Source organism: Ammospiza caudacuta, chromosome 12 (assembly GCF_027887145.1).
Source record: "Ammospiza caudacuta isolate bAmmCau1 chromosome 12, bAmmCau1.pri, whole genome shotgun sequence".
Taxonomy (NCBI): Eukaryota; Metazoa; Chordata; class Aves; order Passeriformes; family Passerellidae; genus Ammospiza; species Ammospiza caudacuta.
The window spans coordinates 8,583,455-8,608,057 of NC_080604.1; the positions used below are offsets into that span (position 1 = coordinate 8,583,455).

The window sequence follows — 24,603 nt, forward strand, 5'->3', positions numbered from 1 at the left end:
ACCCAGTGTCCAAATCACAGGTAATTTCCCTATGGACTTCAGGAAAATGAACTTCTGTCTCAGCATCAGAGGTGGAGGTGTACTGGTCAGCCACAGAATAAACCATCACATGCCTCAAAGTGTGCACACTGTCAGTCATCCACCAAGAACTGGTGCCAAGCTGTAAAAACCCCATTTACCCCATTGAATCAAATGTCTGCTTGGTAAGGAAAAGTCACCTTCCTTGCAATGCTCTACAGAACAAGCCAGTCCCGGGGAGCTGCTTACTGAGAGGAACCAAGCAGCACCTTTCCTCCACAGGCACCAGAGTAGCCCATAAAAAGGTCAGGCTAAAGTTAGCTGGCAATGCAAATGTTGTCAAATGATGGAATGGGGACAAACACTGCAGATCACACATCAGAGGCAGCACAGCACCAGTTTGTTACAGTGCCCAGGTTACACAGGCCATCCCCAGGTGCCAGCTGAAAGCTGCTGTGCCTGTTCACAAGGGAGCCCTGAGACACAGCAGAGGCTTTTTGTCATCAACCCTCCTCCATGCACACATTCCCTTTGCAGTGATGTCCCCACCCTGGGTCCTCTGAGGCCAGTTCCACATGTTGAACCTTCTCAGGGGGGCAAGGAAGGAAATGATGAAGTAGTACCCTTCCTCCAGGGCATCAGCTACAGGGCTCTGCACCCTAGGATGAGAGCAATCCTTGGCTCTAAGCTCACCACAGACATGCTCAGGAGATGCTGTCAGTGAGGCCAACCATTGCAGGCCTTGCTTTGTGCTGCCTGTGAGCCCCTCAGCTTTCTCTAGCCAAGAGCACAGCTCAGTGCCTGCTAGAAGTAGAGCTCATCTCCTCCACGGGAACAATAAGGTCCAGAGACAAACAGGGCACTTTGATACCACTGCCCCCATCCACTTTTAACTGAATCAATTAGGTTGTAAAAGACCCGAGGTCATCAAATCCAACCGATGAGCAAACTCCTGGATGTGAGCCAGGCAATGGCAGAGTGCCACAGCCAGCCTTTCCTTAAACACCTCCAGGAACAGTGACCCCACATCTCCCTCAGCAGCCTGTTCCAAGGTCTGATCACCTTTGCTGTGAAGAAATTCTTCCTATGTCCAGCACAGAGCAGTTTAAGACTACATCCTCTCACCCCATCGTGAGGTCCCAGGCAGGGGAGGCCAATTCCCACCTGGCACAGCTTTCTGCCAGGAGCTGTGCAGGGTGGCAGAGTCATCCCTGAGCCTCCTTTTCTCCAGGCTAAACACCCCCAGCTGCTCCTGACAGAACTTGTGCTCCAGACCCCTCCCCAGCTTCACTGCCCTTCTCTGGACCTGCTCCAGCCCCTTAAATCTTCTTCTGAGCTGAGGGCCCAGAACGACGAATGGGACCTGCGGCGAGACTCCGCCGGAAGAAAGGGGGAAACGAACCACCCATAGGCAAACTGGGCATCGCGATTCAGGCCCCCACCACAGCCGCCTTTCCCCCAGTAGGTGCGGAGGGGCCGTGCCCAGCATCGAGAGCTCCTCTCACGGTAGGCACCGATGAGGCCACAAGGAGGCGGGCAGTTCCCCGATAGACCACACACAACGCCGCAACCCAGCCCCACCGCTCCCCAACTGGCGCGATGTAAATAGCACCGGCGTTTTTATAGCGGCCCTTCCCGGCAGCCCCCGCGCGCGGCCGCGCCGATTGGCCGGGGGGCGGGCGGGCGCGCGCGGCCGGGCGGGGCGGCTCGGGAGCGCGGCGCGCGCGGGGGGCCGGGAGCGCGCACGGCCCGCCCCGCCCGTTTCCGCCGCCGCCGCCGCTCGCGCTCGGGCCTGTGGAGCAGGAGGCGGCGGGAGCCGGACCAGCGCAGGCCGCAGGTACCGGGGGCCTCTCGGCCGACCGGGGGGCGCGGGGGGGAGCGGATCGCCGGTTTCTCTCCTCCCTTCCCCCCTTCCCGCCGCCGTCGCCGGGTGGGGCCCGCCCGCCCCCGCCGGGAGTCCGCGGCCTGCGGGCGGGGGCGGCCGGGCCCGGCCGGGCGTCTCGCCGCCACCGCCGCGCACAAAAGGGGAGGGCCGGCTGGGGTGGTCTCTCCTCGAGTTCCCGGGGCCGGTAACGGGGCCTTTTCCGGGCCGCGGGAGCGGGGGAGGGGAGGAAGGGGCGCGGCCCCGGGGCTCTCCCGCGGGAGCCGCCCGCGCCCCGCCCGGGCCCCGGTACCGCCGCCCGGCCGTGGGCGGCGCGGAGGGAGGCGGCGGCGGCGCTGCCCCGGCCCCGCGGGGTGACACGGGCGGCACCGGGGCTGCCCCGGTGAGTGGCGGCGTTGTGTGACGTCACCCGCGGCGGGCCGCGCCCCGGGGGTCGCAGGCGGGGGTCGCGCCGGGCCCCCCGCGGCACACGGGGCCGGGCCCGGGTCCCTGCGGAAGGGCTGCCGGGATCTGTGCGCCGCTGAACTTTTATCTTGGGGAGGAATCGGCCTTTGGAGCGAAACTGGAAAGTTTGGGCGGTGTTTTTCGGTGGGGCGGCTGCACAGGCCGGGAAACGCCGGGGGTGGTTTGACACGGCCGGAGCCCCCAGGGCCTCACCTGGCTGAGAACTGCCCGGTGTTCAACGAAATCTGCACAAAGCTTTTCTGCCAGGAAACCCACTCCTTCGAGGGCGAGAGGAACCTCGAGACCACTGTTTGGGTTTTAAAAATAAAACCTAAAAACTTCTCCCAGAGGTCTGGGGAGTTAGTTACTGCAGATCCTCAGGATGAAGTATTGTTCCCAGTCCAATGATACCACATCTGCTTTGATATCCCTTTAAGAGGTGTCTGGAACGGGCGTTTGTTTGTTTTTATTTGCTGCCTCATATCCAGCTTTTGTTTCTCTCCTGGTACAGTTCACCTGTTTGTTGCAGGGAACCCTTGAGGAGTGGTGGTTCCCACCCACCCTTTCTCTGTGTGATACAGTATTTGGACAAAATCAAACACTAAGCCCTCCATAGGTAATGTTAAGTTTGTTGTTGCCTTTTCCTCCCCCTCCAGAGCTTAGCCTAAGTGTCAATTCTGCCATCTGTGTGACTTTGAAATGGTGAACTTCTGCAAGAAGCAGACTTCTGTTGATCTTCTTTTTATCTCAGAAATCTCAAAAGTTAATTTTATGTGCCCTAAATGTTGTTTGTGACTCAAAGATTAAGTTCTCTGATGGCTTTATTTGGGGATTTTTTCCCAGTACGGAAATACTAAGTCTTTCCCTCCCTGAAAAGACTGTTTGTGAAAATATTTGCTTGCTGTTTAAAGCTTTTCTGATAGATGTGTGCTTTCTCCCTGCCCTCTTCTGGTCTTATCCAGGTCTCCACACAGCCACACAGCACTGGCATTTCTCATTCAAATATAGAGTCTAATTCTGGCACTGATTTGGACCAAGGCTGCATGTTTAAAAAAAGAAAAACCTTAGCCTTATTTCCCTTTAATTAGTTCACTGGAATGTTTAACAGCATATTCAGCATAAATGTTTGACATAAATTTGAGTGATTTGTACAATCGCCCGTAAATTTGGATGCTTTGTATCATTTAACACTAGAATACATGGATTTTTCCAAAATAATTTTTCAAGACACGAATGCACCGTCACACCAGGGGCAGAATTGATTCAGTCCCAGCAGAAGTGAGCTGAGCAGCTCCCATGTTGTCCCTCCTCGCTCACCAGGCTCAGGCCCTGGCCGAGTGCCACAGCAGCCAAGCGCCAGAGGCGGGGAGTTCTCTGAGCCAGGAATTGACAGTAAAAACATCCTAAATGATCTTAACTGCCACCAGGATGTAGGGCTGGGGATGGCTCTTCAGATAAGCAAATTCCAAATGAAACCCTTTTGGAGGGGTCTTGGGAGTACCATAATCTTTCCTCATTTTTCTGACAGTAACTCTTGGGTTTTCTGTTTTTTCACACTTAATCTTTTTCTCTCAATGTATTTAAGTTGCCCAGAACCCTGTGGGCTCTTCTTCACACCATGTCTGTGGTCTGCTCTGTGCTAGATATTTCTGACCTTGGCTATCTTTTCATTAGCCCAGTGTACCTTCTCAGTTTCTCCAACATTTTATTCCCTGCTGCTGTGGCATCTTCAGGTTCTTTCCAAGTCTCCACTCAGCCACCATCTTTTACCTTTAATACTAAATCTCATCTCTCTCTTGTTCTGCTCTGTTGCCTTACAAAGTGTCTTTAAATGCAGTTTGAACTGTGGAGGAGAAGTGTAATTGAGTGAGTTTGAGGAAGTGAGCATGTTGATAAAGTACAGCAAGTGTGCCCTTGAAATTTTAATTTAATCCCTGATGAGCTTGTCCTAGTAAAACACATAATAAGGGTGAAACTCTATAATAGAGAACAGTGCAATGCAAAATAAATGTGCCAAATGACAGCTGACCTTCATTCCATTCCCAGGGTACAGCTATGCACCTGCACACACCTGAGTGCATGATGAAAATCCTCTGCTCCTTGCCTTTTGCTATAATTCCTCTCCTGCTATAAATAGCGGGTAGCTAAATAGAAAGAGGTAGTTGCTTATTACTTTTTGGTAATTCTCAAAAATAAGCAAAAATATCCCAAAATACTGCCTGTGGTACACTGGTTAAGTTACTACTACTTTTACACTCGTGTTTGGTGTCTGGTGCCTTCTGGTCTTGGTGGGATCTGTTACCACTCATTCTGAACAGTGAATAAAGTAACAAAGGCTAATTGGAATTGGTAGAGTGACACTGCCCTGTCCCTTCTCTCTTCTGTCCTTTTCCTATCACCATATTTTCATTTGGAAAGGACATTTGAGATTATAAAAGTTGAATTAAAATATCTATAGACCACCTTTTAATTAAGATATTTGCCATCCACACAACTAACAGTCAGTCCTTCTAAGTGACTCAGCTAATTAAACTAATCAGAAGAAGGTTTGCTGTCTTTCTGTGACCACCTTTCATGACCAAGGTCCCTTGTAAAACAAACAGATGGAGAGTCACAAGTATACCCAGTAAAATTGGGCAGTACACCAAATATGAGGTTTTGCTTTCCTCAGGCTCTGACAGTTGTGGGTTTTCTGCTTGCTTTTTTATTGTTGTTTTTTAATCAGAAACAGAGCTCAATTCAGTCTCTTTGCTCAGTTAATTAGCAGTGTTTTGAAACCATAAATAGTTCTGTCTCACCTGGCCTGAACTGTCACATTTGGAGCAGGTTGCTAGTGTGGATGTGTACAAAGGGATTCCTCCTCCTCATCTTCACAGTTTTAAGGAAGATTGTCTTTGCATGTGTCAGTGATTTGAAAGAACTAGCAGCTGTCCAAGTACCAGTTATCTCTGTTTGCATTCTTTGCTAGCATTTCATTTTTCTTATATTTTACACCTGGAGATTCTTTACTCTTCACCTCCCGTTTGCTCTGTTGAAACTGTGTGAAGTGAGAAGGCTGTCTCAGAGTGGGATCTTGACTGGGTGCTCACCAAGTGAATTGGCTCATTTTTTGAACCTCAGTCCAAGAGCTGTTTGGAAAGGCTGGGTTCCATGTAAACCACAGCAGAACTAGGCTTCTGCGCTTGAACTTGGAAATGTTGTTGGGAGGATTTTAAATTATACTGTGGAATGTTGACAGATGAGAATGAGCATGCAGTTTGGGATAAAGAAAGTATTAGAAATAAGAATACAGCCTTCAGAAAGTTTAAGTCATGAAGTTGACCAGAAAAGTAAATAAGAACCTGAAGTCTGGCAAGTCAAATGAAAAATACAAGGATACAAGGACCTGTCAGAGAGACTCTGAGAAACATCATACTAAAAAAAAAATTTCCAAGTTCATCAGAAACAAGAAAGGTTCAGGATTCTGGAGGGCCGATAGATGGAAAAGTGAAAGAAATATTTGATGATGAAGCCATGAGTAGGAAGATGACTTATTCCTGTTTCCTGTGGAGGAGTCCAGGAGTCCAGAGAGTTCCCTGTGCCAGATATTCTCGTTATGGAGAACAGGACTCATTGGAAGATCTGTCTCTGCTTGAATTGTCAGCAAAGTAATTTATAGAGCAAAGTAATAAATACAGTTACAAGATGCCAAGACCAGATGGTGCTTGCCCAAGGGTTCCAAAGGAAACTCAGGCCTGAAATGACCGAATTACTAATTACACTGTGTAACTTCTCAATACCTTGAAGCCACAGAAATAGAGGAGGATTTATGTGGTAGCAGTTCTTAAAGATAGTTCAGCAGGATATCACAGTTCAGTGCCTTTTTAAAAAGTAGAAAACAAAAAAAAAAAAGCTAACCAGATGGACCAACAACTTAAGAGTAGCAGAAAGCCAGTGTGGCTTTTGCAAAGGAAATGGTGCAGCTCATAGCTGCTGGAGGTTTGTAATTACTTGAGAAGCACAAAGAAGGGAAGTTTGGGAGAAGAGAAGAAGAGGGATCTGTGTTACATCTCTACTGTTCAGCATATGCATAAATGATCTGGTGAGAAAGGTGTTGAGGATGGAGGGAGGAAAAGACTAAAGCTGATTAGGAAGAATTGCAGCTTGTCCTTCTCACACTGAATTACAGGCAGCAAAATGCCAAATGAAATTTGTTCCAGATAAATACAAAGCAGGGGGATAGTCTTAATTTGTTTATGCACTGATGGGGTGAAAGTTAATTATTGTCACTTAGAAGGAAGAGCTTGCCATAATTCTGTGAAAATGGAAGTTTAGTGTTCAACAGTGATCATATGAGTTTGTATGAGGGGCTTTGGGAAAGGAATAAAAAAAGGAAAACAGAGATAGCATCATGGCTCTTCGTCCTCAACACACTGATTACAGTGGGGTGCCACAGAGAAAGATGTGCTTTGAGATACATTGCAACTGGAAAAGCAAAGAGATAAGGAATGGATTCCATACAAGGGATGCTTAAAAAGATTTGAACTCCTCAGCTTGGCAAAGACATGACCAAGCAGTCTGGTCTAGATCAAAACTGAGGTGCCTCTCCCTCAGTCTGCACTGAGACCACAGAGTGCTTTGAATGACAGTGATTTACACGGCTCCAGAACCTAACAGGTGGAATGACAGCAGAAAACACTGTCAAATGTTGGGCTGTTGGGCATAAAGAATAAAAATAAATAATTACCCCCAAGCTGTCTACTGAGAAAATACACTTGTGGTGGTATCAGTGCATTTGCTCCTTTTACTCTGACATACCTGCAGTGCCAGGCAGTGGTGTTTGATCTGAACCAGTGCAGTTTCAACAGATGTCTTGTGGTGGGAGAAGAGGAGGAAGGAGCACAGGTGAGTGTCAGTTGTGGGTACAAGTGGCTGTCTGGAGAAGTTAGTGTTAGTTTTTCTTGTCCATATGTGCTTTGCTGCCAGCACCTGAAGACAGAGCCACCACACCCAAGCAGAAGCCTGCCTTGCTCAGCATGAGGTGCCCCACATCCCATCTGACATGCAGCAGTTGTCTGGGAGGAGAGGACAACAAGAAAAAACTGGCTGAAATGCAAAGCTTTTTGCAGATTACACAGGCATGGAAATCCACAGATCTACTATAATTACCTCAATATTAAGCCCTAATCTCATTTTGTGCAGAGTAATCTTGGGACTCGGTATTGCATAAGAGAAGTGCTCTCGTAAGTCGTGCCTGCAGATAGCAAAGATGGAGTCAGTGGGGGCAAATGAGCAAGAATGTTCCATGGGGGGAGCAAGGACAGCAACAGCAGCCACAGATCCTGAGGACAGAATCCTTCTTTCTGCCCCCAAAATCCAAACTTTGCCTTCAGCCTTGGAGAGGGACTTGTCATGGTAGAGGAAGACAAGGGAGAAATGCTCGAATTAGTCTTCTTCCCTGGGTTCTGAAATGGTGTTAATGTACTAATTATGTACCAGTAGAGAGGTGAACAGTATAGGGGTGAACTTTGCAGGCAGTTATCAGGAGCACCCTGCTAAGTTTGTTGTTAACAAAACAGGATGCATGTTGACAATGTTAAGACAGAGTTTTGCTTGCACATATTGCTGGTTTAGTTTTAAAAGAAATTGACTTAAACATGCTTTAAAAAGGTCTTTCAGGAACCTTCTTTTGCAATGTTTTTCTCCTTCCAAGTGTTGAATGTGAATTAAATAACCTGGCTTGGAAAGGAAATGAAGGCATCTGTTTTGTTCACACTTAAAAAAAAGTGCAAGAAAGCCCTACAGATGAAATAAGAGAAAAGTAGTAACTGAACATAGAAAATAGAAAACAGAAGCTCAAAATTGTAGAAAGTAACTGGGAGAAAAAAGGAGCTCAAATAACTATGAAATTATGGATCTAAAAAGTAGAAATGTGGTGAGGCCTTGCCATGTGTCCTGCTGGGAGGCCTGCCTGCCTTTGCTTTCAAGCTGGCTCATCCCATTTGCTCTTGTCCTTGTTTCAGGCCCCAGCTTTGCTCACTGCTCTTTAGGGTCTGAGAGAAGCATCCAGTTGTTTTCTTCTGTGGCTGTGTCTCTTCTAGACTGTCCTTTTTCCAGTCCTGCTGTAGTTGTTCCTCATATGGTCACTGCTGTGTAGTTTAATCATCCGTGTGCCCTGCTCTGAGTCACTTCCAGTTCATTTATAGCCTTTTGACATGGGAAGATCACAGCTGCACACATCAGAAGATGCAGTCATGCGATGGATTCCGACAGCATCTTAATGGTTTCTGGTTTGTTCCTTTTCTCCTAGTTCTTAATACTGGAATCTTTAAAATTGTGGCACTTTGGAGTATTGAGCTTTTATTTTAAAGGAATTAACTATATAACCTTTGAATGCTGTCCCTGAGTGGCAGTGATCAGCTCCCAGTCCATCATTTTGTGTAGAAAGTTGAGTCTGGTTTTTGCATTGCATATCACTTCACATTTCTCTCTTTCAAATTTTATTGCCAAGGCACAGAGCCTGTTAAAGTTCTGAAATCCATCACAGTTAACCATTGCCTTTATTGACATCACCAGTAAATTTTGTTGTATAGCTATTTTTCTTCGCTTTTTCAGGTCATTTATGAACGTTGAGCTGTGCAGGTTCCACGGGTGTTTTTCTGAGAGCGCTGAGCATTTCCTTCTGCCTGGTTTCCTATCATTTGGCACTTATTTATCTATACACAGAGAACTTCCGTGTAATCAGGTATTCTGATTATATCATTAAGTTTAAAAGAAAAACGTTGAATGATATTGCACACCTAATCTGACCAGATTTGGTAATTGACACCTGTTTTGATATATATCTTAGCTCTGAAGATCTCTGGCCTGAAAATTGAGGGGGGCAATGTAATTTTTTTTCCAGAAAGCTCTTTACATACTGCAGCAGTTTGAGTTTGAAAGAATGCTAATGTGCAGTAATAATAAAGACAACTAGGACAATCTTAATGATTGTAATCCCATCGGATTTAAGACATCAATCCCAGGTACAATAATGGAATAAGTAACAAAGTGTTCAGGAAAGAATTAAGGCAGTGTCACTCAGCCTGGACTGGGGGAAATAGAAACAAGAGGTGTTAATTGTTTTAGTTCGGTTCTTAAGTACAAATGTTCATCTTAACCTTCAGTTAGTACTTGACAGTAATTACATGTCGTTTTCAGTGAGAAAAGAATCCAGAACAAAATCAATATGGTTCATATTAAATTTAGTAGAAAGGCAAGTGGAGGCTCAAGTGAGTCTGTGTAGTGAGAGCATGAAGGAGTTGGACTCTTGGGCTGTGCTTTTGAGTGGTCACCAGAAAGAAATGAAAAATGCCAATAATGGGAAATTTGCAGAGGCTGAAGAAGTGAGGAAGTGACTTCATCATAATGCAGAAAATGTAGTTGACTGCTGGAGCGAGGAGCATGGTGTATGGCATTCTCTGTTACTGCTATTTTAAAGTCAAGATGATCTGCACTTGAATTAATGCACGGGGTGAAATGTGCTGGGGAATGACCAAGCAGTGGCTTGTTTGCACTTGAAACGCATCTCAGGGTGTGGTTCTCTGATACTGAGTGAATGGGTTTAAGGCTCCTCTCCTGGAGCTGGGCTACAGCAGCCCTGGGGCGTTTGGAGCTGGGATGGATAATGTGGGATGGTGACACCTCTACCACTTAGTTACTCCTTATACCAGGAATAGACAGGCACTCCTGTCAAAGGTGTAAAGGTAATTAAAAAAAAAAACCAAAAAACAAAAAACAACCAGCTCATTGCTAGGGTGCTGCAGTCTGGAAAGGCTGTTATGTGAGCAGCAGGAAGATGGTGAGCGGAGGCAAATTGTTCACTCCCTTTCCATTTCTGAATTAGGAGGCAGTAAAGAAACTAATAGGGACAATCTTGAATTTGAAGGAAGTGGCTTTAGACAATGTGTAATTAAATTGTGGGAACTCCCTCCACAGGATGTTTTGTGTGCTGGAAGTTTACATGGGTTCAAAGGGAGTCTGGACAAGCTCATGGAGGAGAAATCTGTTTGAGGTTACCAAATTCATGGGAACCATATCTGACCCAAGAAGCTCCTGAGCTGAAGGCTGGAGAACATGCAGGGAGAAGCTTCTTGTTCATTTTTCCTCTTCTTTAGTGCAAGAATCCAGTCCTGAGTTTAGCTGAAATGTCAGGCACTGAGGTGGAGAGCCCCAGCTCCTAAGTCCATGTCCCCATTTCCATGTGTGTAGACGTGCAGTAACAGATGGTCTGTGAGTCTCTAGGTGTAAGTTTAGGTGCAGAAACAAGTTGGTCCAGTGGTCAGTGTCCATGTTGGAGCTGCTTGTGGGACACAGTGCTGGGTGTAGGGTGTAGAGGGTTGCCCAGGTCATGATTTGGGTATTTTCACAGAAGATAGTTTGTGTGTTCCTGGGAGCACTTGGCAGTGCTGGGGCTCGTTCCTGTAAAGCACGGGCAGGTGCTCTGTACAGGGAAGGAGAGCAAAGCAAAATGTTTTCAAGCAAATTTATTAGAATCCAAAACAATTTTCTTCTCTGAGAGGAGGATGAATTGTGGAAGATGAATTGTTGTCACACAGGATTTTTCCTGAAGAGGAAGGCAAGGGCAAAGGCTGTAATTTGATAGGATGAATCCTACTTTGAGTCTTCACATGATATCTCAGATTAGACGTGCTGTGTCCGCATGACACTCAGCACGGATCTAGTGCTGACAGCTGATTCAGGTTTCCTCCCAAACATTGCACGGGCAGCTTTATACTGCATGAGGAACCTCCTGCCCCATCACAGCCATTGCAGAGGCAGCATGAACAACACTCTGTGTCCTTAACGAAGATTCACTGTATGCCCATGCCTGTAAAACACCTATTGTGTACTTTTGGATAACTCTTAATGACTGTATAAAATTAATCAGTCATTAAGGGTTCACTGGGGCTGGCAACCAGTGTTGCTAAGACCTAATGCAGTTAAGCTGACCCTGTTCCCAGTTCTGGTGATGTAGTACAAAGAGGCTTGAGCTGGTTATTTGTGGAGTTAGCTGAGACCTGGGGAGGTTTATTAGCTGGGGCTGAGCACAGCTATGCTGCTCTGGATTTAAAGCTGCCTCTGGAAATGTACAGCTCTATTTGCAAGACCTTTTTTCCAAGCTAGTAAAACATGCCAGACTTGAGCCTGGTTGATGTAGGCTGAATGAACTGTTATCAGAAAGCTGAACACTCAGCTTGCCTTGTCCAAAGACCTTCCCCAAGGACCTGTGTTTAGTGTTTAATCCTGTTGGATACTATGCTGACCTTCTGTGTCAGTTTTTCAGTTGCACTTCAGTCTTACAACAGAAAAATTCTATTTCTCTGTGGGTTTAATTTCATGTGCAATATCAGTAGCCTGCCTTATGCTTTGCCACCTTTGGAACTTTTTTCAAATGTTAGATTTCATATGTAACCCTCCCCAAAAGCCCCAGCAGATCTCTTTTTCTCACCAACTGCTCCCACATAGTGCTGTAGTTAGAAATAGGTCTATTTTGCAGTACTGTCAAACTGCTTTATGTACTGGCTGCAGTAAGGAATATAATTATAGCTATTTCTCAAAGGTCTTGTTAGCAACACTTTAAATAATGTGGCTTTTTGGTTTATGAGTGGAGGTGTCCACAGGCAAACTTGCACAGAATTAAGAAAATCTCGACCATTATAATGAAATGTATTGACCATATTCATGTTTTTATTGTTTTGATTCTATTTTATTGGCTTGGAATTGAACTGAGGTTCCATCCCAGTAATGCTTGGTTTCAGGTTGTTCATGGTGTCAGAAGAGCAGATCACTCTGAGCTCAGTGTGTCTGGCTGTACAGATCAGTTCAGACAGTAAATAAGTGGTCACTTGCTGCATGTTTTGGGGTATGTACATCTTCCAGGATCTTTTAGGAACCCTGGAACAGAAACATGGTTTCTATCTGACTCCTTTATGTGACTGAGTCATGTTTTTCCATATTTTTTTCTTACTTTTATTTCAGTCCCAAGGCTGTTGATTTCCCAGTTTGCAGCTTCTCTAAGAGGTGAATTTGGGTCACAGTTTCTTTTACTTCACAACTATTGCTATGGAAGAGCAGAGCCATCCTGTGTTGGTTATGTGGGGAAAAGTGGCAAGATAGCACACATAGGCTTACATAGGCTGAAGGAAGCTGATTTAAGGTAGCAGGATTAGTATTTCAGCAGCAAGCTGCAGTATTTCTGGTATTTGTTTATATGTGCTTTCACTAATGAGAAGTGAGCAGCAAAAAAGGACTATAGAATGTATAGTTGCTGGCATTCTCCATTGGGACTTTAGTGGAGGAGGAGATTGAGACTCTTGCCTGCTGTTGGAGATGTGGGAATCCTGGATTGTGCTCTAGAGGAGTGGTTACATCCTTCTGCTGTTTCCTCCTGGCCTGTTTGTCTGACCCCTTCCCTGGCCATAGTCTTTGGGCCACTTCACCCACTCAGATGCTCTGTGTTCAGTCTCTTTCTTCACTGTACACAGCTGCTGTAAAATCAGGCCTGTTTGCTTTGGGGCTGATCTACTTTGGGCTCCAAACTGCTTTGCTAGTTCTCAGTGTTAATGCCCAACCTTGCTAAATGGCCAGAAGAAAACTGAGAAAAGCCTGCTCACCCTCTCTTGATCCCTGGAGTCTTTGAGGAAAACTCTTAGTTCCTCCACCTCAGACTTGAACAAAAGTGAGGATATTTTAGGAGTGAATGTGGGTACTGAGGCAGAAGCAGCTGAGGGCTGGGGCAGAGTCAGTTCTCCCCTGTGGTAGGTAGAGGGCAGGGCCTCACTGGTCAGGGTGGGAGACACTTGAGCAGGGTTTCTTCTTCTGGTCCCTCAGCCCAGCTCTTGTTCCTCCTGCTGCCCAGGGCAGGGCTGACTGAATGAAGGGAAACACAGCAAGTGAGAAGAGTGCCAGGCTGTGATTCACTCAGCAGCAAACTGCTTCAGTACTGTGTAGAGGAGTCAGCAGCAAGGCAGTCTTTCTAAGATTTCAAAACTTTGCCTTCCAACATTTTGGTTTTAAGAACTTCAGCAAGATTAAGTGGGAAAGAATTTAAAGGATGTTCTCCCCCCATCCCCTGCAGCATCCTTACTGCATGCTGAACTGCTTCTGAACTGCATCTGCTGAGTTCTTGCTGACGTGCAATAATCCAGAATTATGTTTTTACAAAATTCTGTATTATGCCAAGGGTCTGCCTGTATAGCATAGCAGGCAACATAAAGTTACTAGTAATTAATTGATAATTGAAATTAAATATAGTTGTGGTACCTATGTGATGGTAAAGGGCTGTTTCTTCCATCAGTTACTTTCTCCAGGATGAGATCCAGAGTGAGACAGACAAACCTGGCATGTTTGTTGTCAGCCTATCCAACTTCAGAATGTCAACAGTGTCCACAGTCCTCACTCATGCTGTGTGGCCCTGGGACCTGCCAGAGAGGTGGCACTAGAAAAGTTGTTCCTTTGAAAAACAAATAGCATGCTGAAGAGGCAAATTCCCTTGCAGTAAAGAGTAATACTTGGGGGGAGTATGTTTAAAACATGAAAAAAATATTTTCCCCATTTCTAATTCTTCTGGAGTATTTGGTGGATTCCCTTAACAAGCAGGGCTTTATGCTGCAGGAGTCTTGGAGCCTCACTGCACTTAGAAACAGCAGCCTCCTGTAACAAGGATATTAGTGTGGCAACTCTGCAAACAGGAGCTCCTTGTGTTGTAACCTCCTGTGATGTTAGTGGGATTGAGCAAATGATGTCTAAAGCTCCTGTAATACCTGTGAAAGACACTGGCTGAGGCTGGGGAAATGTCATAATTGAATCTCTTCCATTCAGATGAGTCACTTGAGTCATGTTGTGAGAGTTTCCACTTTGAATCTAGCAGCCTAGCTGGTTTTGAGAATCCTGTAAATGCAAAGGAAGAGGGAAGAGTGGTTTATTTAAGAGTAGGAAAAATTGCAGATCTCTTGCCTTGCTGCAGAAGACAGCACAGATTCTCCTAGAAGATCACTGCAGCCATTCTGCTACACTAATTGGGATAAATTATTTCTTGCTCAGTGTTATGTGTGCATCATCAGTGATGCAGTTGCAGCAGCTTTCTGGGTTTATTGGACTCTCCCTGCTCTGTGTGTTGTGTAAAAGGATGAATGTACTTTCATTCAGTTACAGGAGGCAGTAGTAGCTGTTTGTTACAGCCTCTCGGGTAGCTCATGGAGGTTTTTTAGCACTGGTGAAAAGCTGTGCTGCAGCAAATAGTAAATTGTGTGTAATGTGCATCTTAAATGAAACTCTTTAGGCCAACAAAGTGCTTTGATTCTCACATACTGCTGGTAGAAATTTGATGTATTTCCATGTTTCAGAATACTTGATGAAGAAAAGCAGAGCATGTCAGAGTGCAGCAGAAAGACCCAGCTGCTGTGAATGCTGTTAGTGTTGTCCTTGCTACATGCACCACTAAGATGCAGCTCCATTCCAACAATCCGTTTTTTTCTCTATTGTGCTACCAAGATGTTGTTTTTCTGAATCTTTGCCAGACCTGACAACCCCTTACAGCTGTCCACTGGAAAGGAGTGTATTTATTTTAGCTAAAAATAACTAGCTGAAATATGCTGATCTGTACACTGAATCCTCTAAATTAGGAAATTCAAGGAATTCCTAAATTAGAAAGTGTTGGATGAGGCTTTGAGCAGCCTGGTCTGGTGAAAGCTGTCCCTGCCTGTGTCAGGGGTTGGAATTATATGATCTTGGAGGTTCCTTCCAGCCCAAACCTTCTATGGTTCATTGATAATGATAAGTAGAAAGAAGTGGTTGTGATGTTTGGTGACTTCCTTCCGAGGTGGGTGGAGGTGATCAGAGCTGACATCCTGAGGTGTTTATATCTACCTAGCATTTATAATCTGGGCTGCTTCTGAAAATTGGAGATTTTAAGTGGTGATCTTTGCCTCCTGAATTGAATTTTATACAACACACTTGTTCTAGAAGGAATTGTTTTGTGGTAATGCTGTGGAAGGTGAAACTAAAGTAAAAAATACAAGGATGCCATAGGTCACCAAAAAATGATAATGTGGTTGAGGCTTTATGAGATGGTCCAGAAGGATCCTCTAGAAGCTGATGCTGAGGGAATTTTAATTCCCTGGATTTTGAATGTACTAGATGGAGGGAACTGAGGGCAGGTTTGATCTGTCCTGGTGATGGTCCTGCACAGAACTGTGAGCTGGAGAGCCTCATGGGGCAGGTGCTGAGCAGTGGGAAGGAAGTGGTTGAGCTCACATTGCTGAAGGGCATCTTGGGTCCAAATGATATCAGCATATCTCAGGAAGCATTCAGGCAGAGAGTTTTATGGTAGGATTTTCTCAGGAAAAACAAAGGAGATAAATTAAAGCTCCTGAAATAATTTTGATAAATATATATCCATAAATTTTCCAAGCTTTTTTGGGGAAGGATTTTTAGAAATATCTACATTAAATAATGGGTTTGTGGGAGTTTTTTTACACAATTGTAGTTTCCTTGTAGACCTTAGGCATAGGTATGTAGCAGGCCAAAACATAAAATTTAACTGGGAAGGAATACTTAAAAAATAATGTGAGTGAAAGTATTTAGAAGAAGATAGAGTTGATGTGATACTCCATTGAAAAATACAGTTATCTGTAGGTGATGCCAAAAGGTCACCTACCCTGGGTGATCCTGCAGGGAACTCAAGGCATCCCAGACCAGGCCCAGCCACCAGCCCAGAAGGGAGAAGGAGGGAGGGTGGCAGGGAAGGACAGGTTTTGTCAGCCACCCACTGTGTCTCCAGGGTGGTTTCATCAGTGGCCTGGATAATTATCTGGGGATCACTGCTATTAAACTTGCATCCAACAGACCGTGGTTAAACTGGAGGACAGAGCTAGAACCTGAAGGTAGAATAAACAATCAGTCGTTGTAAGGATAAATAAAAGTGTGGCAGTGGATACTCAGCTGTGTGAAGACAGAACTATTCACTATAGAGACATCTGAATGAAAAAAAAGTCTGGGAGCTATCAGGAATTAAAAGCTGACTGTATCAACAGTGTTGTCTTCAGGGGAGAGGAAGAAAGAGAAAGACACATAATTCCAGATTGGTGTTTAAGCAGGGTATCCCAGAAGATCAATGAAATTATTCCTTCAGCTGTGGGCACTCTTCACAGAGCCCTAGGAGAAATACTGGATTCAGCTTTTGGGCTCCACACTTGGGTACATTTGTGCCAGTTGGACTCTGCCCAGAAGGGAGCAATGGGAAAGCCTAGGAAATATGATTTACAGAGGAGGCTTTGAATAAACTGGCATTGTTTTGCCTGAAGAGAAGACTAAATGAAGGCATGTATTCTCAGCTGCACTGGGGAGAGGGAATAATCAATTTCCTTATGGCCACAAAAACCAGCATAAACAGTAATGGGCTTATATTACATCAAAGAAGGGCAGGGGTACACACTGAGGGACATTTTCTCTTTGTAAATGTTGTGGAGCACATGAGTAGATTACTTCAGAGGTTTTGTAGGACTTGAAGGGCAGATTAGCCAAAACTGACATTAAATAGAAGTTACAAGTAGTTGATTTTGAATCAGTACAGAGGACAGATAATTTCCAGTTCTGTAAAATTCAAATACTACCATTGCTAGAAAGGATTCCAAATCATCTCAAACAATGGAAGGAAAACTTTTATAAGGCTTGGATCATTTAAAACCTTCCACAAATGTAAAAATTGCCCCAAGTCCCTAAAGTAAATAACTTTAACTTGTGTACATATATGTTTGCAAGGTGAAAGAAACTCACTTTAGACATGGATTTGGAGCACTTGAGCAGTGGTGTCTGACAGGGCTGTCCTTGACCCCTGCTGCTTGGTGGGTTGAAATGGTACCTGGAACATTCTCTGTACCTGGAGCAGAAGTACAGAATCTCTCAGTAATATCCAATGCTTCTTCACCACCTAACAGTACCAAAGTTTGCTTTTAGATGGTAGTTTTACCTTTTTACTTCATTTCATGAGGCAAAAGAAGAGGTGAAAAGGATAAAAAGTTTTTGCTGTGTCCTCTAAATCTCTCCTGTGCTTCTTTGAGGCCTTCTCCCCTTGCCAGCAGCCATGATCATCCTCATAGATCTTTGTTCTGGGCTTGTCCTGGCATAAGTGACCTCACAGGGTGCTCCCTCTGTGCTGTTTTGGTCATGCAGCCATAGGTGTTGTGGTGGGGTTGCCGTTTGCTCCATTTCCAGGAAGCTTCATGGGATGACTAAGCAGCTTCCCCTGGAGTGCCTTTGTGTTCTGGAGAGGAAAGTCCTCCTGGCTCTGTCCTCAGTGCACTCTGCTGTAGGCAGGTCACTCCCTGAATCCCTGGCTTGTCCCTGCATCGGTCACAAATAAACACCTGGAGGAAAGAGAGAGCAGGCACATACACAGTGCTGCTTTTGTTTGCTTTGTCAGATCCAAAACAACCATCTCCTTCGGCCCCACCCTGACTCCAGGCTTGCCTTAGAGCTTTCCAAGCTTTTGTACTGGCTTTTTGAGGCCAGGTTTGCTCATGAGCAGGACATGGATTTGTATGGTCCTGATACAGACCAATCAATTAATCACTGATCATTTCATTGCACAGCAGAGATCTGCATGTAGTATCACAGGGGTCTCCACTTCTGAGTACCCCCTTCTCTCACTGCCAGCTGACAGCAGGCTGTTAACCTGGGAGCAGGTTAATATCCAGGAAAGGGGGTTGAGGAGTGAGATGTGTCCTGCCAAAATCCTTTGCAGAGTGGTGATTGTAATCTGAGGAACTGGTTACCTTGAGATCCTTCTGTTGGTGCTCTGAGGTGGCAGCAGGTGCTCCTCAGTGCAGCTGACTGGCACTTTGTGGTTAACACAGCTCAGTGTGATAAGAAAATGTTACTGCCCTTCAATTGCAGCATCCTGTATATGATTACCTGGAATCCACTTCTGAGAGGGTACCCTGGGACAGTGCTGCTCACACACTCATTGTCTCTGGGTGCTGCCATCTCAGCCTTTAGGACAGATCAATAAATGCTAAACCAGGCCCATCTCTTCTCCTTTCTATTATTCTTGCATTAGTGGGCTCACTGGTGTGTTTATAAGTGCTGGGGAATGTTTTTTCTTAAAAGAATGGGAATCTGAACTTACCCAAGTCCAGATTTGTCTGTCTCTCTAACAGTCATGTATAACCAATTTCAAAGGTCTTATTAATTGAAGACTTGGTGTTTATTAATTATTAGCATCTCCGTTAAAAGCTGTATCAGTTGAATTAACAAGTCATTGTTTTGTTTTTCAGCTATGGCAGCCATTCGAAAAAAGCTGGTTATAGTGGGAGATGGTGCCTGTGGAAAGACCTGTCTGCTGATTGTATTTAGCAAAGACCAGTTCCCTGAAGTGTATGTTCCCACTGTCTTTGAAAATTACGTAGCAGATATTGAAGTGGATGGAAAGCAGGTATGTGAACCCTTCCCTAAGAGCCAGAATGAACTGGTGTTTGTTCAGAATAGCATGGGCATCTCCACACTTACTTCATTTTTAAAAATATATTTACAATATAAGCACTAGCCACATATTAAGGATGTTCCTGTGGAAAAAAACACTGGCCTTGCTAGAACGTGCTCATATCCAGTGTCTGTCTAACAAGGTGCTTCTAGCTGTACACAAGCTGAGGTTCCAAAAGCCATGCAAGCAGTGTGAGGAGAATGCTGCAGCAGGTGGGAGGGGATGGAGCAATGCAAAGATGCTGAGGGCTCTGGGGCTCCTGGCCTTTGGAACAGAGTCCCTGTTTTAATAAGGACCTGGTATTGTAATTATAAAGACTAATTCCTTGAGAGGATTTTTTTAATACCTACTCCTGGCAACATCCAGCATCCTTCTGAGAACAGATGACAGACAGGTTGATAAGGGGGTTGATTTTTGTAGTGTACATCAGCATCACCTGTCCTGGTTGTCTGAAGGACCACAATTCTTAGGACCCAAGTGTAGCCACAGCTCACTGAGCTTCATCTTCAGCTTGTACTTCAGTAAACTAATTATTAAAATATTTCATTTTAGTTTTAAATATTTTGAAAATCAGATTTTAATCAGGGGAACCTCTTGAGTCCTTTTGTTAGGCAGACATGTCACACACCTGCTCCAGGGGCAGCTGTAGGTGCTGATCCCTGGGTAGGTTGCCTTCTGCACTTCTGTCAGCAGGGTGCTGGGTGATGTGCAAAATTGTCACTTTCCAGGCTGCTCCAGAAGCACACAAAGAGGAGCTTTGCACCTTGAAAGCTCAGCTATTGCCAAACCCTGTCAGGCAGGCACAGCCTGTGTCTGTTTGGGTGCTGTAAGCACACAGAGCTGACTCTGCCATGGGACTGCAGCTCAGGCAGGTGCCAGCTCTTGGTGCTGCTGGTGCTGAGCTCCCCTGTTTTGTCCCTGTGGGACATTGCCTTGGCTCTGGCCTCAGCTACAGCCAGGACATTTTTCAGTCCATTCCAGTTCAGATGCAGTGACTGTCAATCCTGACTGGAGAAAAAGAAGTTTTTGAGCTAGTTTTGGACTTTATGTTAAATTTAATTTCCTGGTGTTGCAGGGATGGGTTAATTATAGATTTAGTCATGATAGCTCTTGCTACTTGAGTTTAAAAAGAGCTTTCCTCTCCCATAATGTGAATCAGTAAAATAAAATTTACTTTTAGACTAATATTTTTCCCTAAGTGACAGGTTCTACAGTTTCTATATTGTATTTTAGACTCTAAGGACTATTGTTTGAAATATGTATGATATCCATTTCTCTGTCTCATCACCAAGTCTAACTTCCTCATTCCTTTCTGCCTGAATCTCTGCATCTCTGAATGAGAGAACAGGGAGTCATGCCTTATCAGCTAGATGCAGCCAGTAGCTAAAGGAAAATAGCATCAGCAGCTTGAGCAGTATCAGCTGATTTTATTTTTGTAACTAGAGAATATATTTTACCTAAGCTCTTGGTCTTCAGAAAATTTGATGACAAAAGTTTGTAGGAGAGCTTAAACCTCTTCTGTTTGACAGCCACTTACCTCTGTCTTCCTAGAAAAGCATTCCCAGAAATGTCCAGAAGTCATATGAAGACAAAGAAGTGATGGTAGGAGATGTGGTGCTTTAGGAGCTGATTCCAGCATCATAGACATCACTTTAAAAATATCAACATTTGCCCCAGAATTCACATTTGCAGCTGCAGAGGTGACTCTGAGAGGAGGAGTATTTCTGACTGAAATACAGAAGATTATTTTTGTATATGTGTACACTCAAGGCTTTGTCTCTTCACAGTTCAAACAGACATGCAGCCTCACATTTGGGTCCCAGTTCTGCCCATCTCTCTTTATCTGAGCTTCTATGGACCTTTATCCTGGAATTTTTGAATGCAAGAGTTTAAAGAAGGCACCCAGTCCATTATGAAGGCAGACACATCAGAGAATCTGAAGCAAGAGTATATGTACCTAAAGAGCTTGATTATAGTTTTTAAAGTTCTTTGCTTTAAATGTTGGCTAGTCCTTCTACAGTTGGGGTGTTCTCACCTAGCTCCAGCAAAAGTAGAAAAATTGAGAACATTAAGTACTTTACTTCTTAGTAACAAGAAGCTTTACACACAAATCAGTTTTGTTAAATTTGTGCACAAATAAGTACGATCTTGACATTTCTTAGTCACTAAGTGTTCCAGCTGTAAACCCATTGAAAATGTGCATAATCCTAAAAAGCATATACTTAGTCCACTTTCACTGAAAACTGGTATTTCTGGGATGGTTGTCAGAGAGCTCCCAGCCCTTTGAAGCTGATTCCCTTCAATTCTTTTGTCTTGCTTTCCTGCTGGTAGCTTTTATGGCCTTTTAGTGGTCATAGGTATAAAGAAAATACTCATAAGCATCAATAAGTTGGTTTTTGGAGTTACAGAATGTAAAATGCCTAATAGTTCTCCTGGCAAAGGAGAACTTGCAGTCTCCTCCTTTTGAGTGGTATTGACTGAAATATTTTATTCACTCCTGTTGTGTTCCTGGCTTCTGAATCAGAACTTTCCTGGTGATCTGACTAACCCCTTATCTTAACTTTGCAGGTTGAGTTGGCTTTGTGGGATACAGCAGGACAGGAAGACTACGATCGACTTAGACCGCTTTCTTATCCAGATACTGATGTTATACTTATGTGTTTTTCAATTGATAGTCCTGATAGTTTAGGTAAGTAGATCTCTAACTGAATCAGAACCACTTCTCTATATCAATATATTCCCCTTGGAAATTGCACTGTAGAATACATTTTCCCTTGGGGGGTTTTCCTAGTTTCAGAATTGCTGCTGCTTTGAGTTTGTAGTTTTCAGACATTAGGGAATTCTGCAGCAACACTGAGAGCTGCAGCAGCACTCTGTTTGCCCAGATTGTAACAATTCTCTTCCCTCTCCTCCCTTCCTGCTCACCAGTGTCTGGGTGCCAGGGTCCCTGGGAGCAGTGAACTGCCAGGCAGCTTTTCAGGTGTGCAGCATCTAGAGGCTGCACACCTGAGCACTCCAGGTGCAGCTGCAGAATTGGTATTTTGGCTGTAGTGCAAAAACTGGCTTCAAAACCCTTGTTTAAGTTGTTCCTTCAAGCAAGAAAATATGCCATATTACATAATAGTGAATGTCTCTTCAAAAGCTGAATGGAATTTCATGAAGATAAAAAGTGGTTATGCAGCCTGCAGGTACATCCACTGGTGAATCTCAAATGTCTAAGAGCTTATGAAAGCACAGCCAGATGTTTTAGGCTGTTCAGCACTTCCTGCTATACAGAACTTGTGAAGGTTTTGCTTTCAAAAGCCCCCAAGTCCTCCTTTCATGAAAAAACGAAAGTCACGTAGTGATGTGAGGAGGAGGTTGCTTGTATATGAGAACAAATTCATTTGCTGCATGTAGGGAGAAATGGCAGATTGAAAATTACTTACCCTAAGCCTTTGTTTCTGTGTGTGTGTAATTAGTGTGTTGAACAGCTCTGCTGCAGTAAGGGGAGAACTGAGAGGGGTTGTTTTGTGTTGCTTTAGGAAAAGAAGCGAGGTTAAAACTTAGGCTTCATTACTGTGCCCACCTCTAGTTTCTGGAGATAAATAAAATGTTTCTCTTGAAGCAAAATATTCCATAACTTTCCAGTCCAGAAATCTGCATGCTGTTCTTTAAAGTCTCTTGTGCTAACCCTTGTCAGGTAGCTGCTGAGAGAAGCCAAAATGTTACATGTCCTTCAGCCTTCAAATTACCACACACAGGCTTGTCTTTTTTGGTAACACCAGAACAGCTCTATTTGCTTCCTTATGAAGAGCAGAAAAAAGGGCATCAGTGTGGATTATCAAGTTACAATGACTCAAGCAGCGTGTAAAAGCTTTAAAATAAAACTCTCCCCAGAAGTGGGATTTTTTTTTTACAGTCATGCCTCAATTTATTTTCTTCAGAAAACATCCCAGAGAAGTGGACCCCGGAGGTGAAGCATTTCTGCCCCAACGTGCCTATCATCTTGGTAGGAAACAAGAAGGACCTGAGGAATGACGAACACACAAGACGAGAGCTGGCCAAAATGAAGCAGGCAGGTTCCTTCCAGAGCCTTACAATAAATGGTGTATTACACAGAAGTGTGTGGTGGTTGAAGCAGAGCACCCACAGCTGTTAAACAGGCACCCACAGCTGGCTGCTGGTCTCTGTGGGCTGTCTGATCAACACCTGTATACAAAGACTGAGACATTGATTTGGGGATTTGCTCATAGGTTTTTTTACAGTGGTGGCAAAGAATTGCATAAATGCTTCATCAGAAATAGGCAGTCACTTGCTCGTTTTAATAAGGCTTGCAGCTTTCAAGCTCAGAGGTATCAGAAAACTGATCGTGTCCTCTGGCATTGGATTTTTAACTCACCAGTTCATTATGTGTGCTTAATCCAGAAATTCTTTGCATTTGTCGGGAAGCTGGGTGGGAAGGGGAGAAGCAGTGTGGCTTTGGGCTGTCCTCACCTGCTGCTTTTGTGCTGTTGCAGGAGCCTGTGAAACCCGAGGAGGGCCGGGACATGGCAAACCGCATTGGTGCATTCGGGTACATGGAGTGTTCGGCAAAGACCAAAGACGGTGTCAGGGAGGTGTTTGAAATGGCCACTAGAGCTGCTTTGCAAGCCCGGCGTGGCAAGAAAAAGTCCGGGTGCCTTCTCTTATAAAGCGTGGCCAGAGGAAGATGGCCAAAGCAGCACCCTGCACTTGAGTAATTTTGAAGTGCTGTTTATTAATCTTAGTGTATGATTACTGGCCTTTTTCATTATCTATAATTTACTTAAGAGATTTAAAAATCGAGTCATCTTGCTACCAGTATTTAGAAGCCAACCATGATTTTTATAACAATCTGCATCAAATTCATCTGTGCACCCAAGGTTAACCTCAACATTCCTCTAACAAACCTTTTCTGCACTCACAGGATATGCCAGGCGCTAATTGAAGACAATTCTCTATCTTCTTTCTTGTCTCTATAAAGAGAAAAAGCTGTCAGCACAGAGGATTGGTCTGTAACTACTTTATAACTAACGTCCTATTCTAATTGAGTACAACCGTTACATGGCTGTATGGAATCAAGAGTAGCTTCAGTGCTATCACATTTAGGAAGATCTGATTTTCATGGCTTGGTGTAAAACATTAATTTGAAAATGTGATCACTCTGAAATGACCAAGTCCCATTCAGCTAAGGAAAAGTGAGGGTTCTGTGGTTTCATGTTAGTTACCTTTTAGTTACTGTGTAATTAGTGCCAGTTTAAATGTATGTTACCAAAAATAAATCTATTTACCCCAGCTTAGATGTAGTATTTTTTGTATAATTGGATTTCCTAATACTGTTACTTGTAACCTCTGCGTTAAGGTGTTCTGGGTTTTTTAAGAAACTGTATTTGAAAATAAAGTCCGGTGGAAAGCAGCTGATCCTCTTCCCCTGTTCATTTGTAAGAGTCTGACCCATTTGAATGATACGAGTGGTCTGCACACCCAGGAGTTTTTTCCATAACGTGCTGTAGGGATGAGAAAAGACAGCCTGCTCACACTCAAAGCTTCTGAACTGTTCAGTTGCCTTAAATTCATTGCTGGACCCAGTTTCAAAACTTAAAAAAAAAAGAAACTTTTTGTGTAAGTTTGGTTACCATGTAGTGATCAGACTCCTAACCTGTGAACTTCTTGCTGTTCTGCAGCCAACTAAACTCTTTCTGTATTTTCATTTTTCCAAGAACTAATAGAATAAAGGCAGTTTTCTAAGCTCCCTGTA

General features: G+C 44.4%; 1 protein-coding gene across 3 annotated transcripts; it reads left to right on the top strand.

Moving 5' to 3' along the window:
• The first annotated feature begins 1,755 nt into the window (after window positions 1-1,755).
• RHOA (ras homolog family member A) lies at window positions 1,756-24,603 on the top strand. 3 transcript variants are annotated; one of them, XM_058813151.1, is made up of 6 exons: window positions 1,760-1,855; window positions 8,939-9,068; window positions 18,640-18,797; window positions 21,414-21,534; window positions 22,772-22,902; window positions 23,345-24,603. In XM_058813151.1, exons 3-6 carry the CDS (start codon window positions 18,642-18,644, stop codon window positions 23,516-23,518), a joined length of 582 nt encoding a protein of 193 aa, XP_058669134.1. In that variant the 5' UTR covers window positions 1,760-1,855; window positions 8,939-9,068; window positions 18,640-18,641; the 3' UTR covers window positions 23,519-24,603. The 3 variants fall into 3 exon arrangements, with proteins under 3 accessions (XP_058669135.1, XP_058669134.1, XP_058669136.1); XM_058813153.1 differs by lacking the exon at window positions 1,760-1,855 and adding an exon at window positions 2,939-2,960; XM_058813152.1 differs by lacking the exon at window positions 8,939-9,068 and having other exon boundaries at window positions 1,756-1,855.

Excerpts from the sequence above, each read along its gene's own strand:
- RHOA (XM_058813152.1), top strand. The coding sequence starts at position 18,642 with ATGGCAGCCATTCGAAAAAAGCTGGTTATAGTGGGAGATGGTGCCTGT. Across the intron at positions 18,798-21,413 it reads TTGAAGTGGATGGAAAGCAG|GTTGAGTTGGCTTTGTGGGA; the intron begins GTATGTGAACCC and ends TTAACTTTGCAG. Across the intron at positions 21,535-22,771 it reads TGATAGTCCTGATAGTTTAG|AAAACATCCCAGAGAAGTGG; the intron begins GTAAGTAGATCT and ends TATTTTCTTCAG.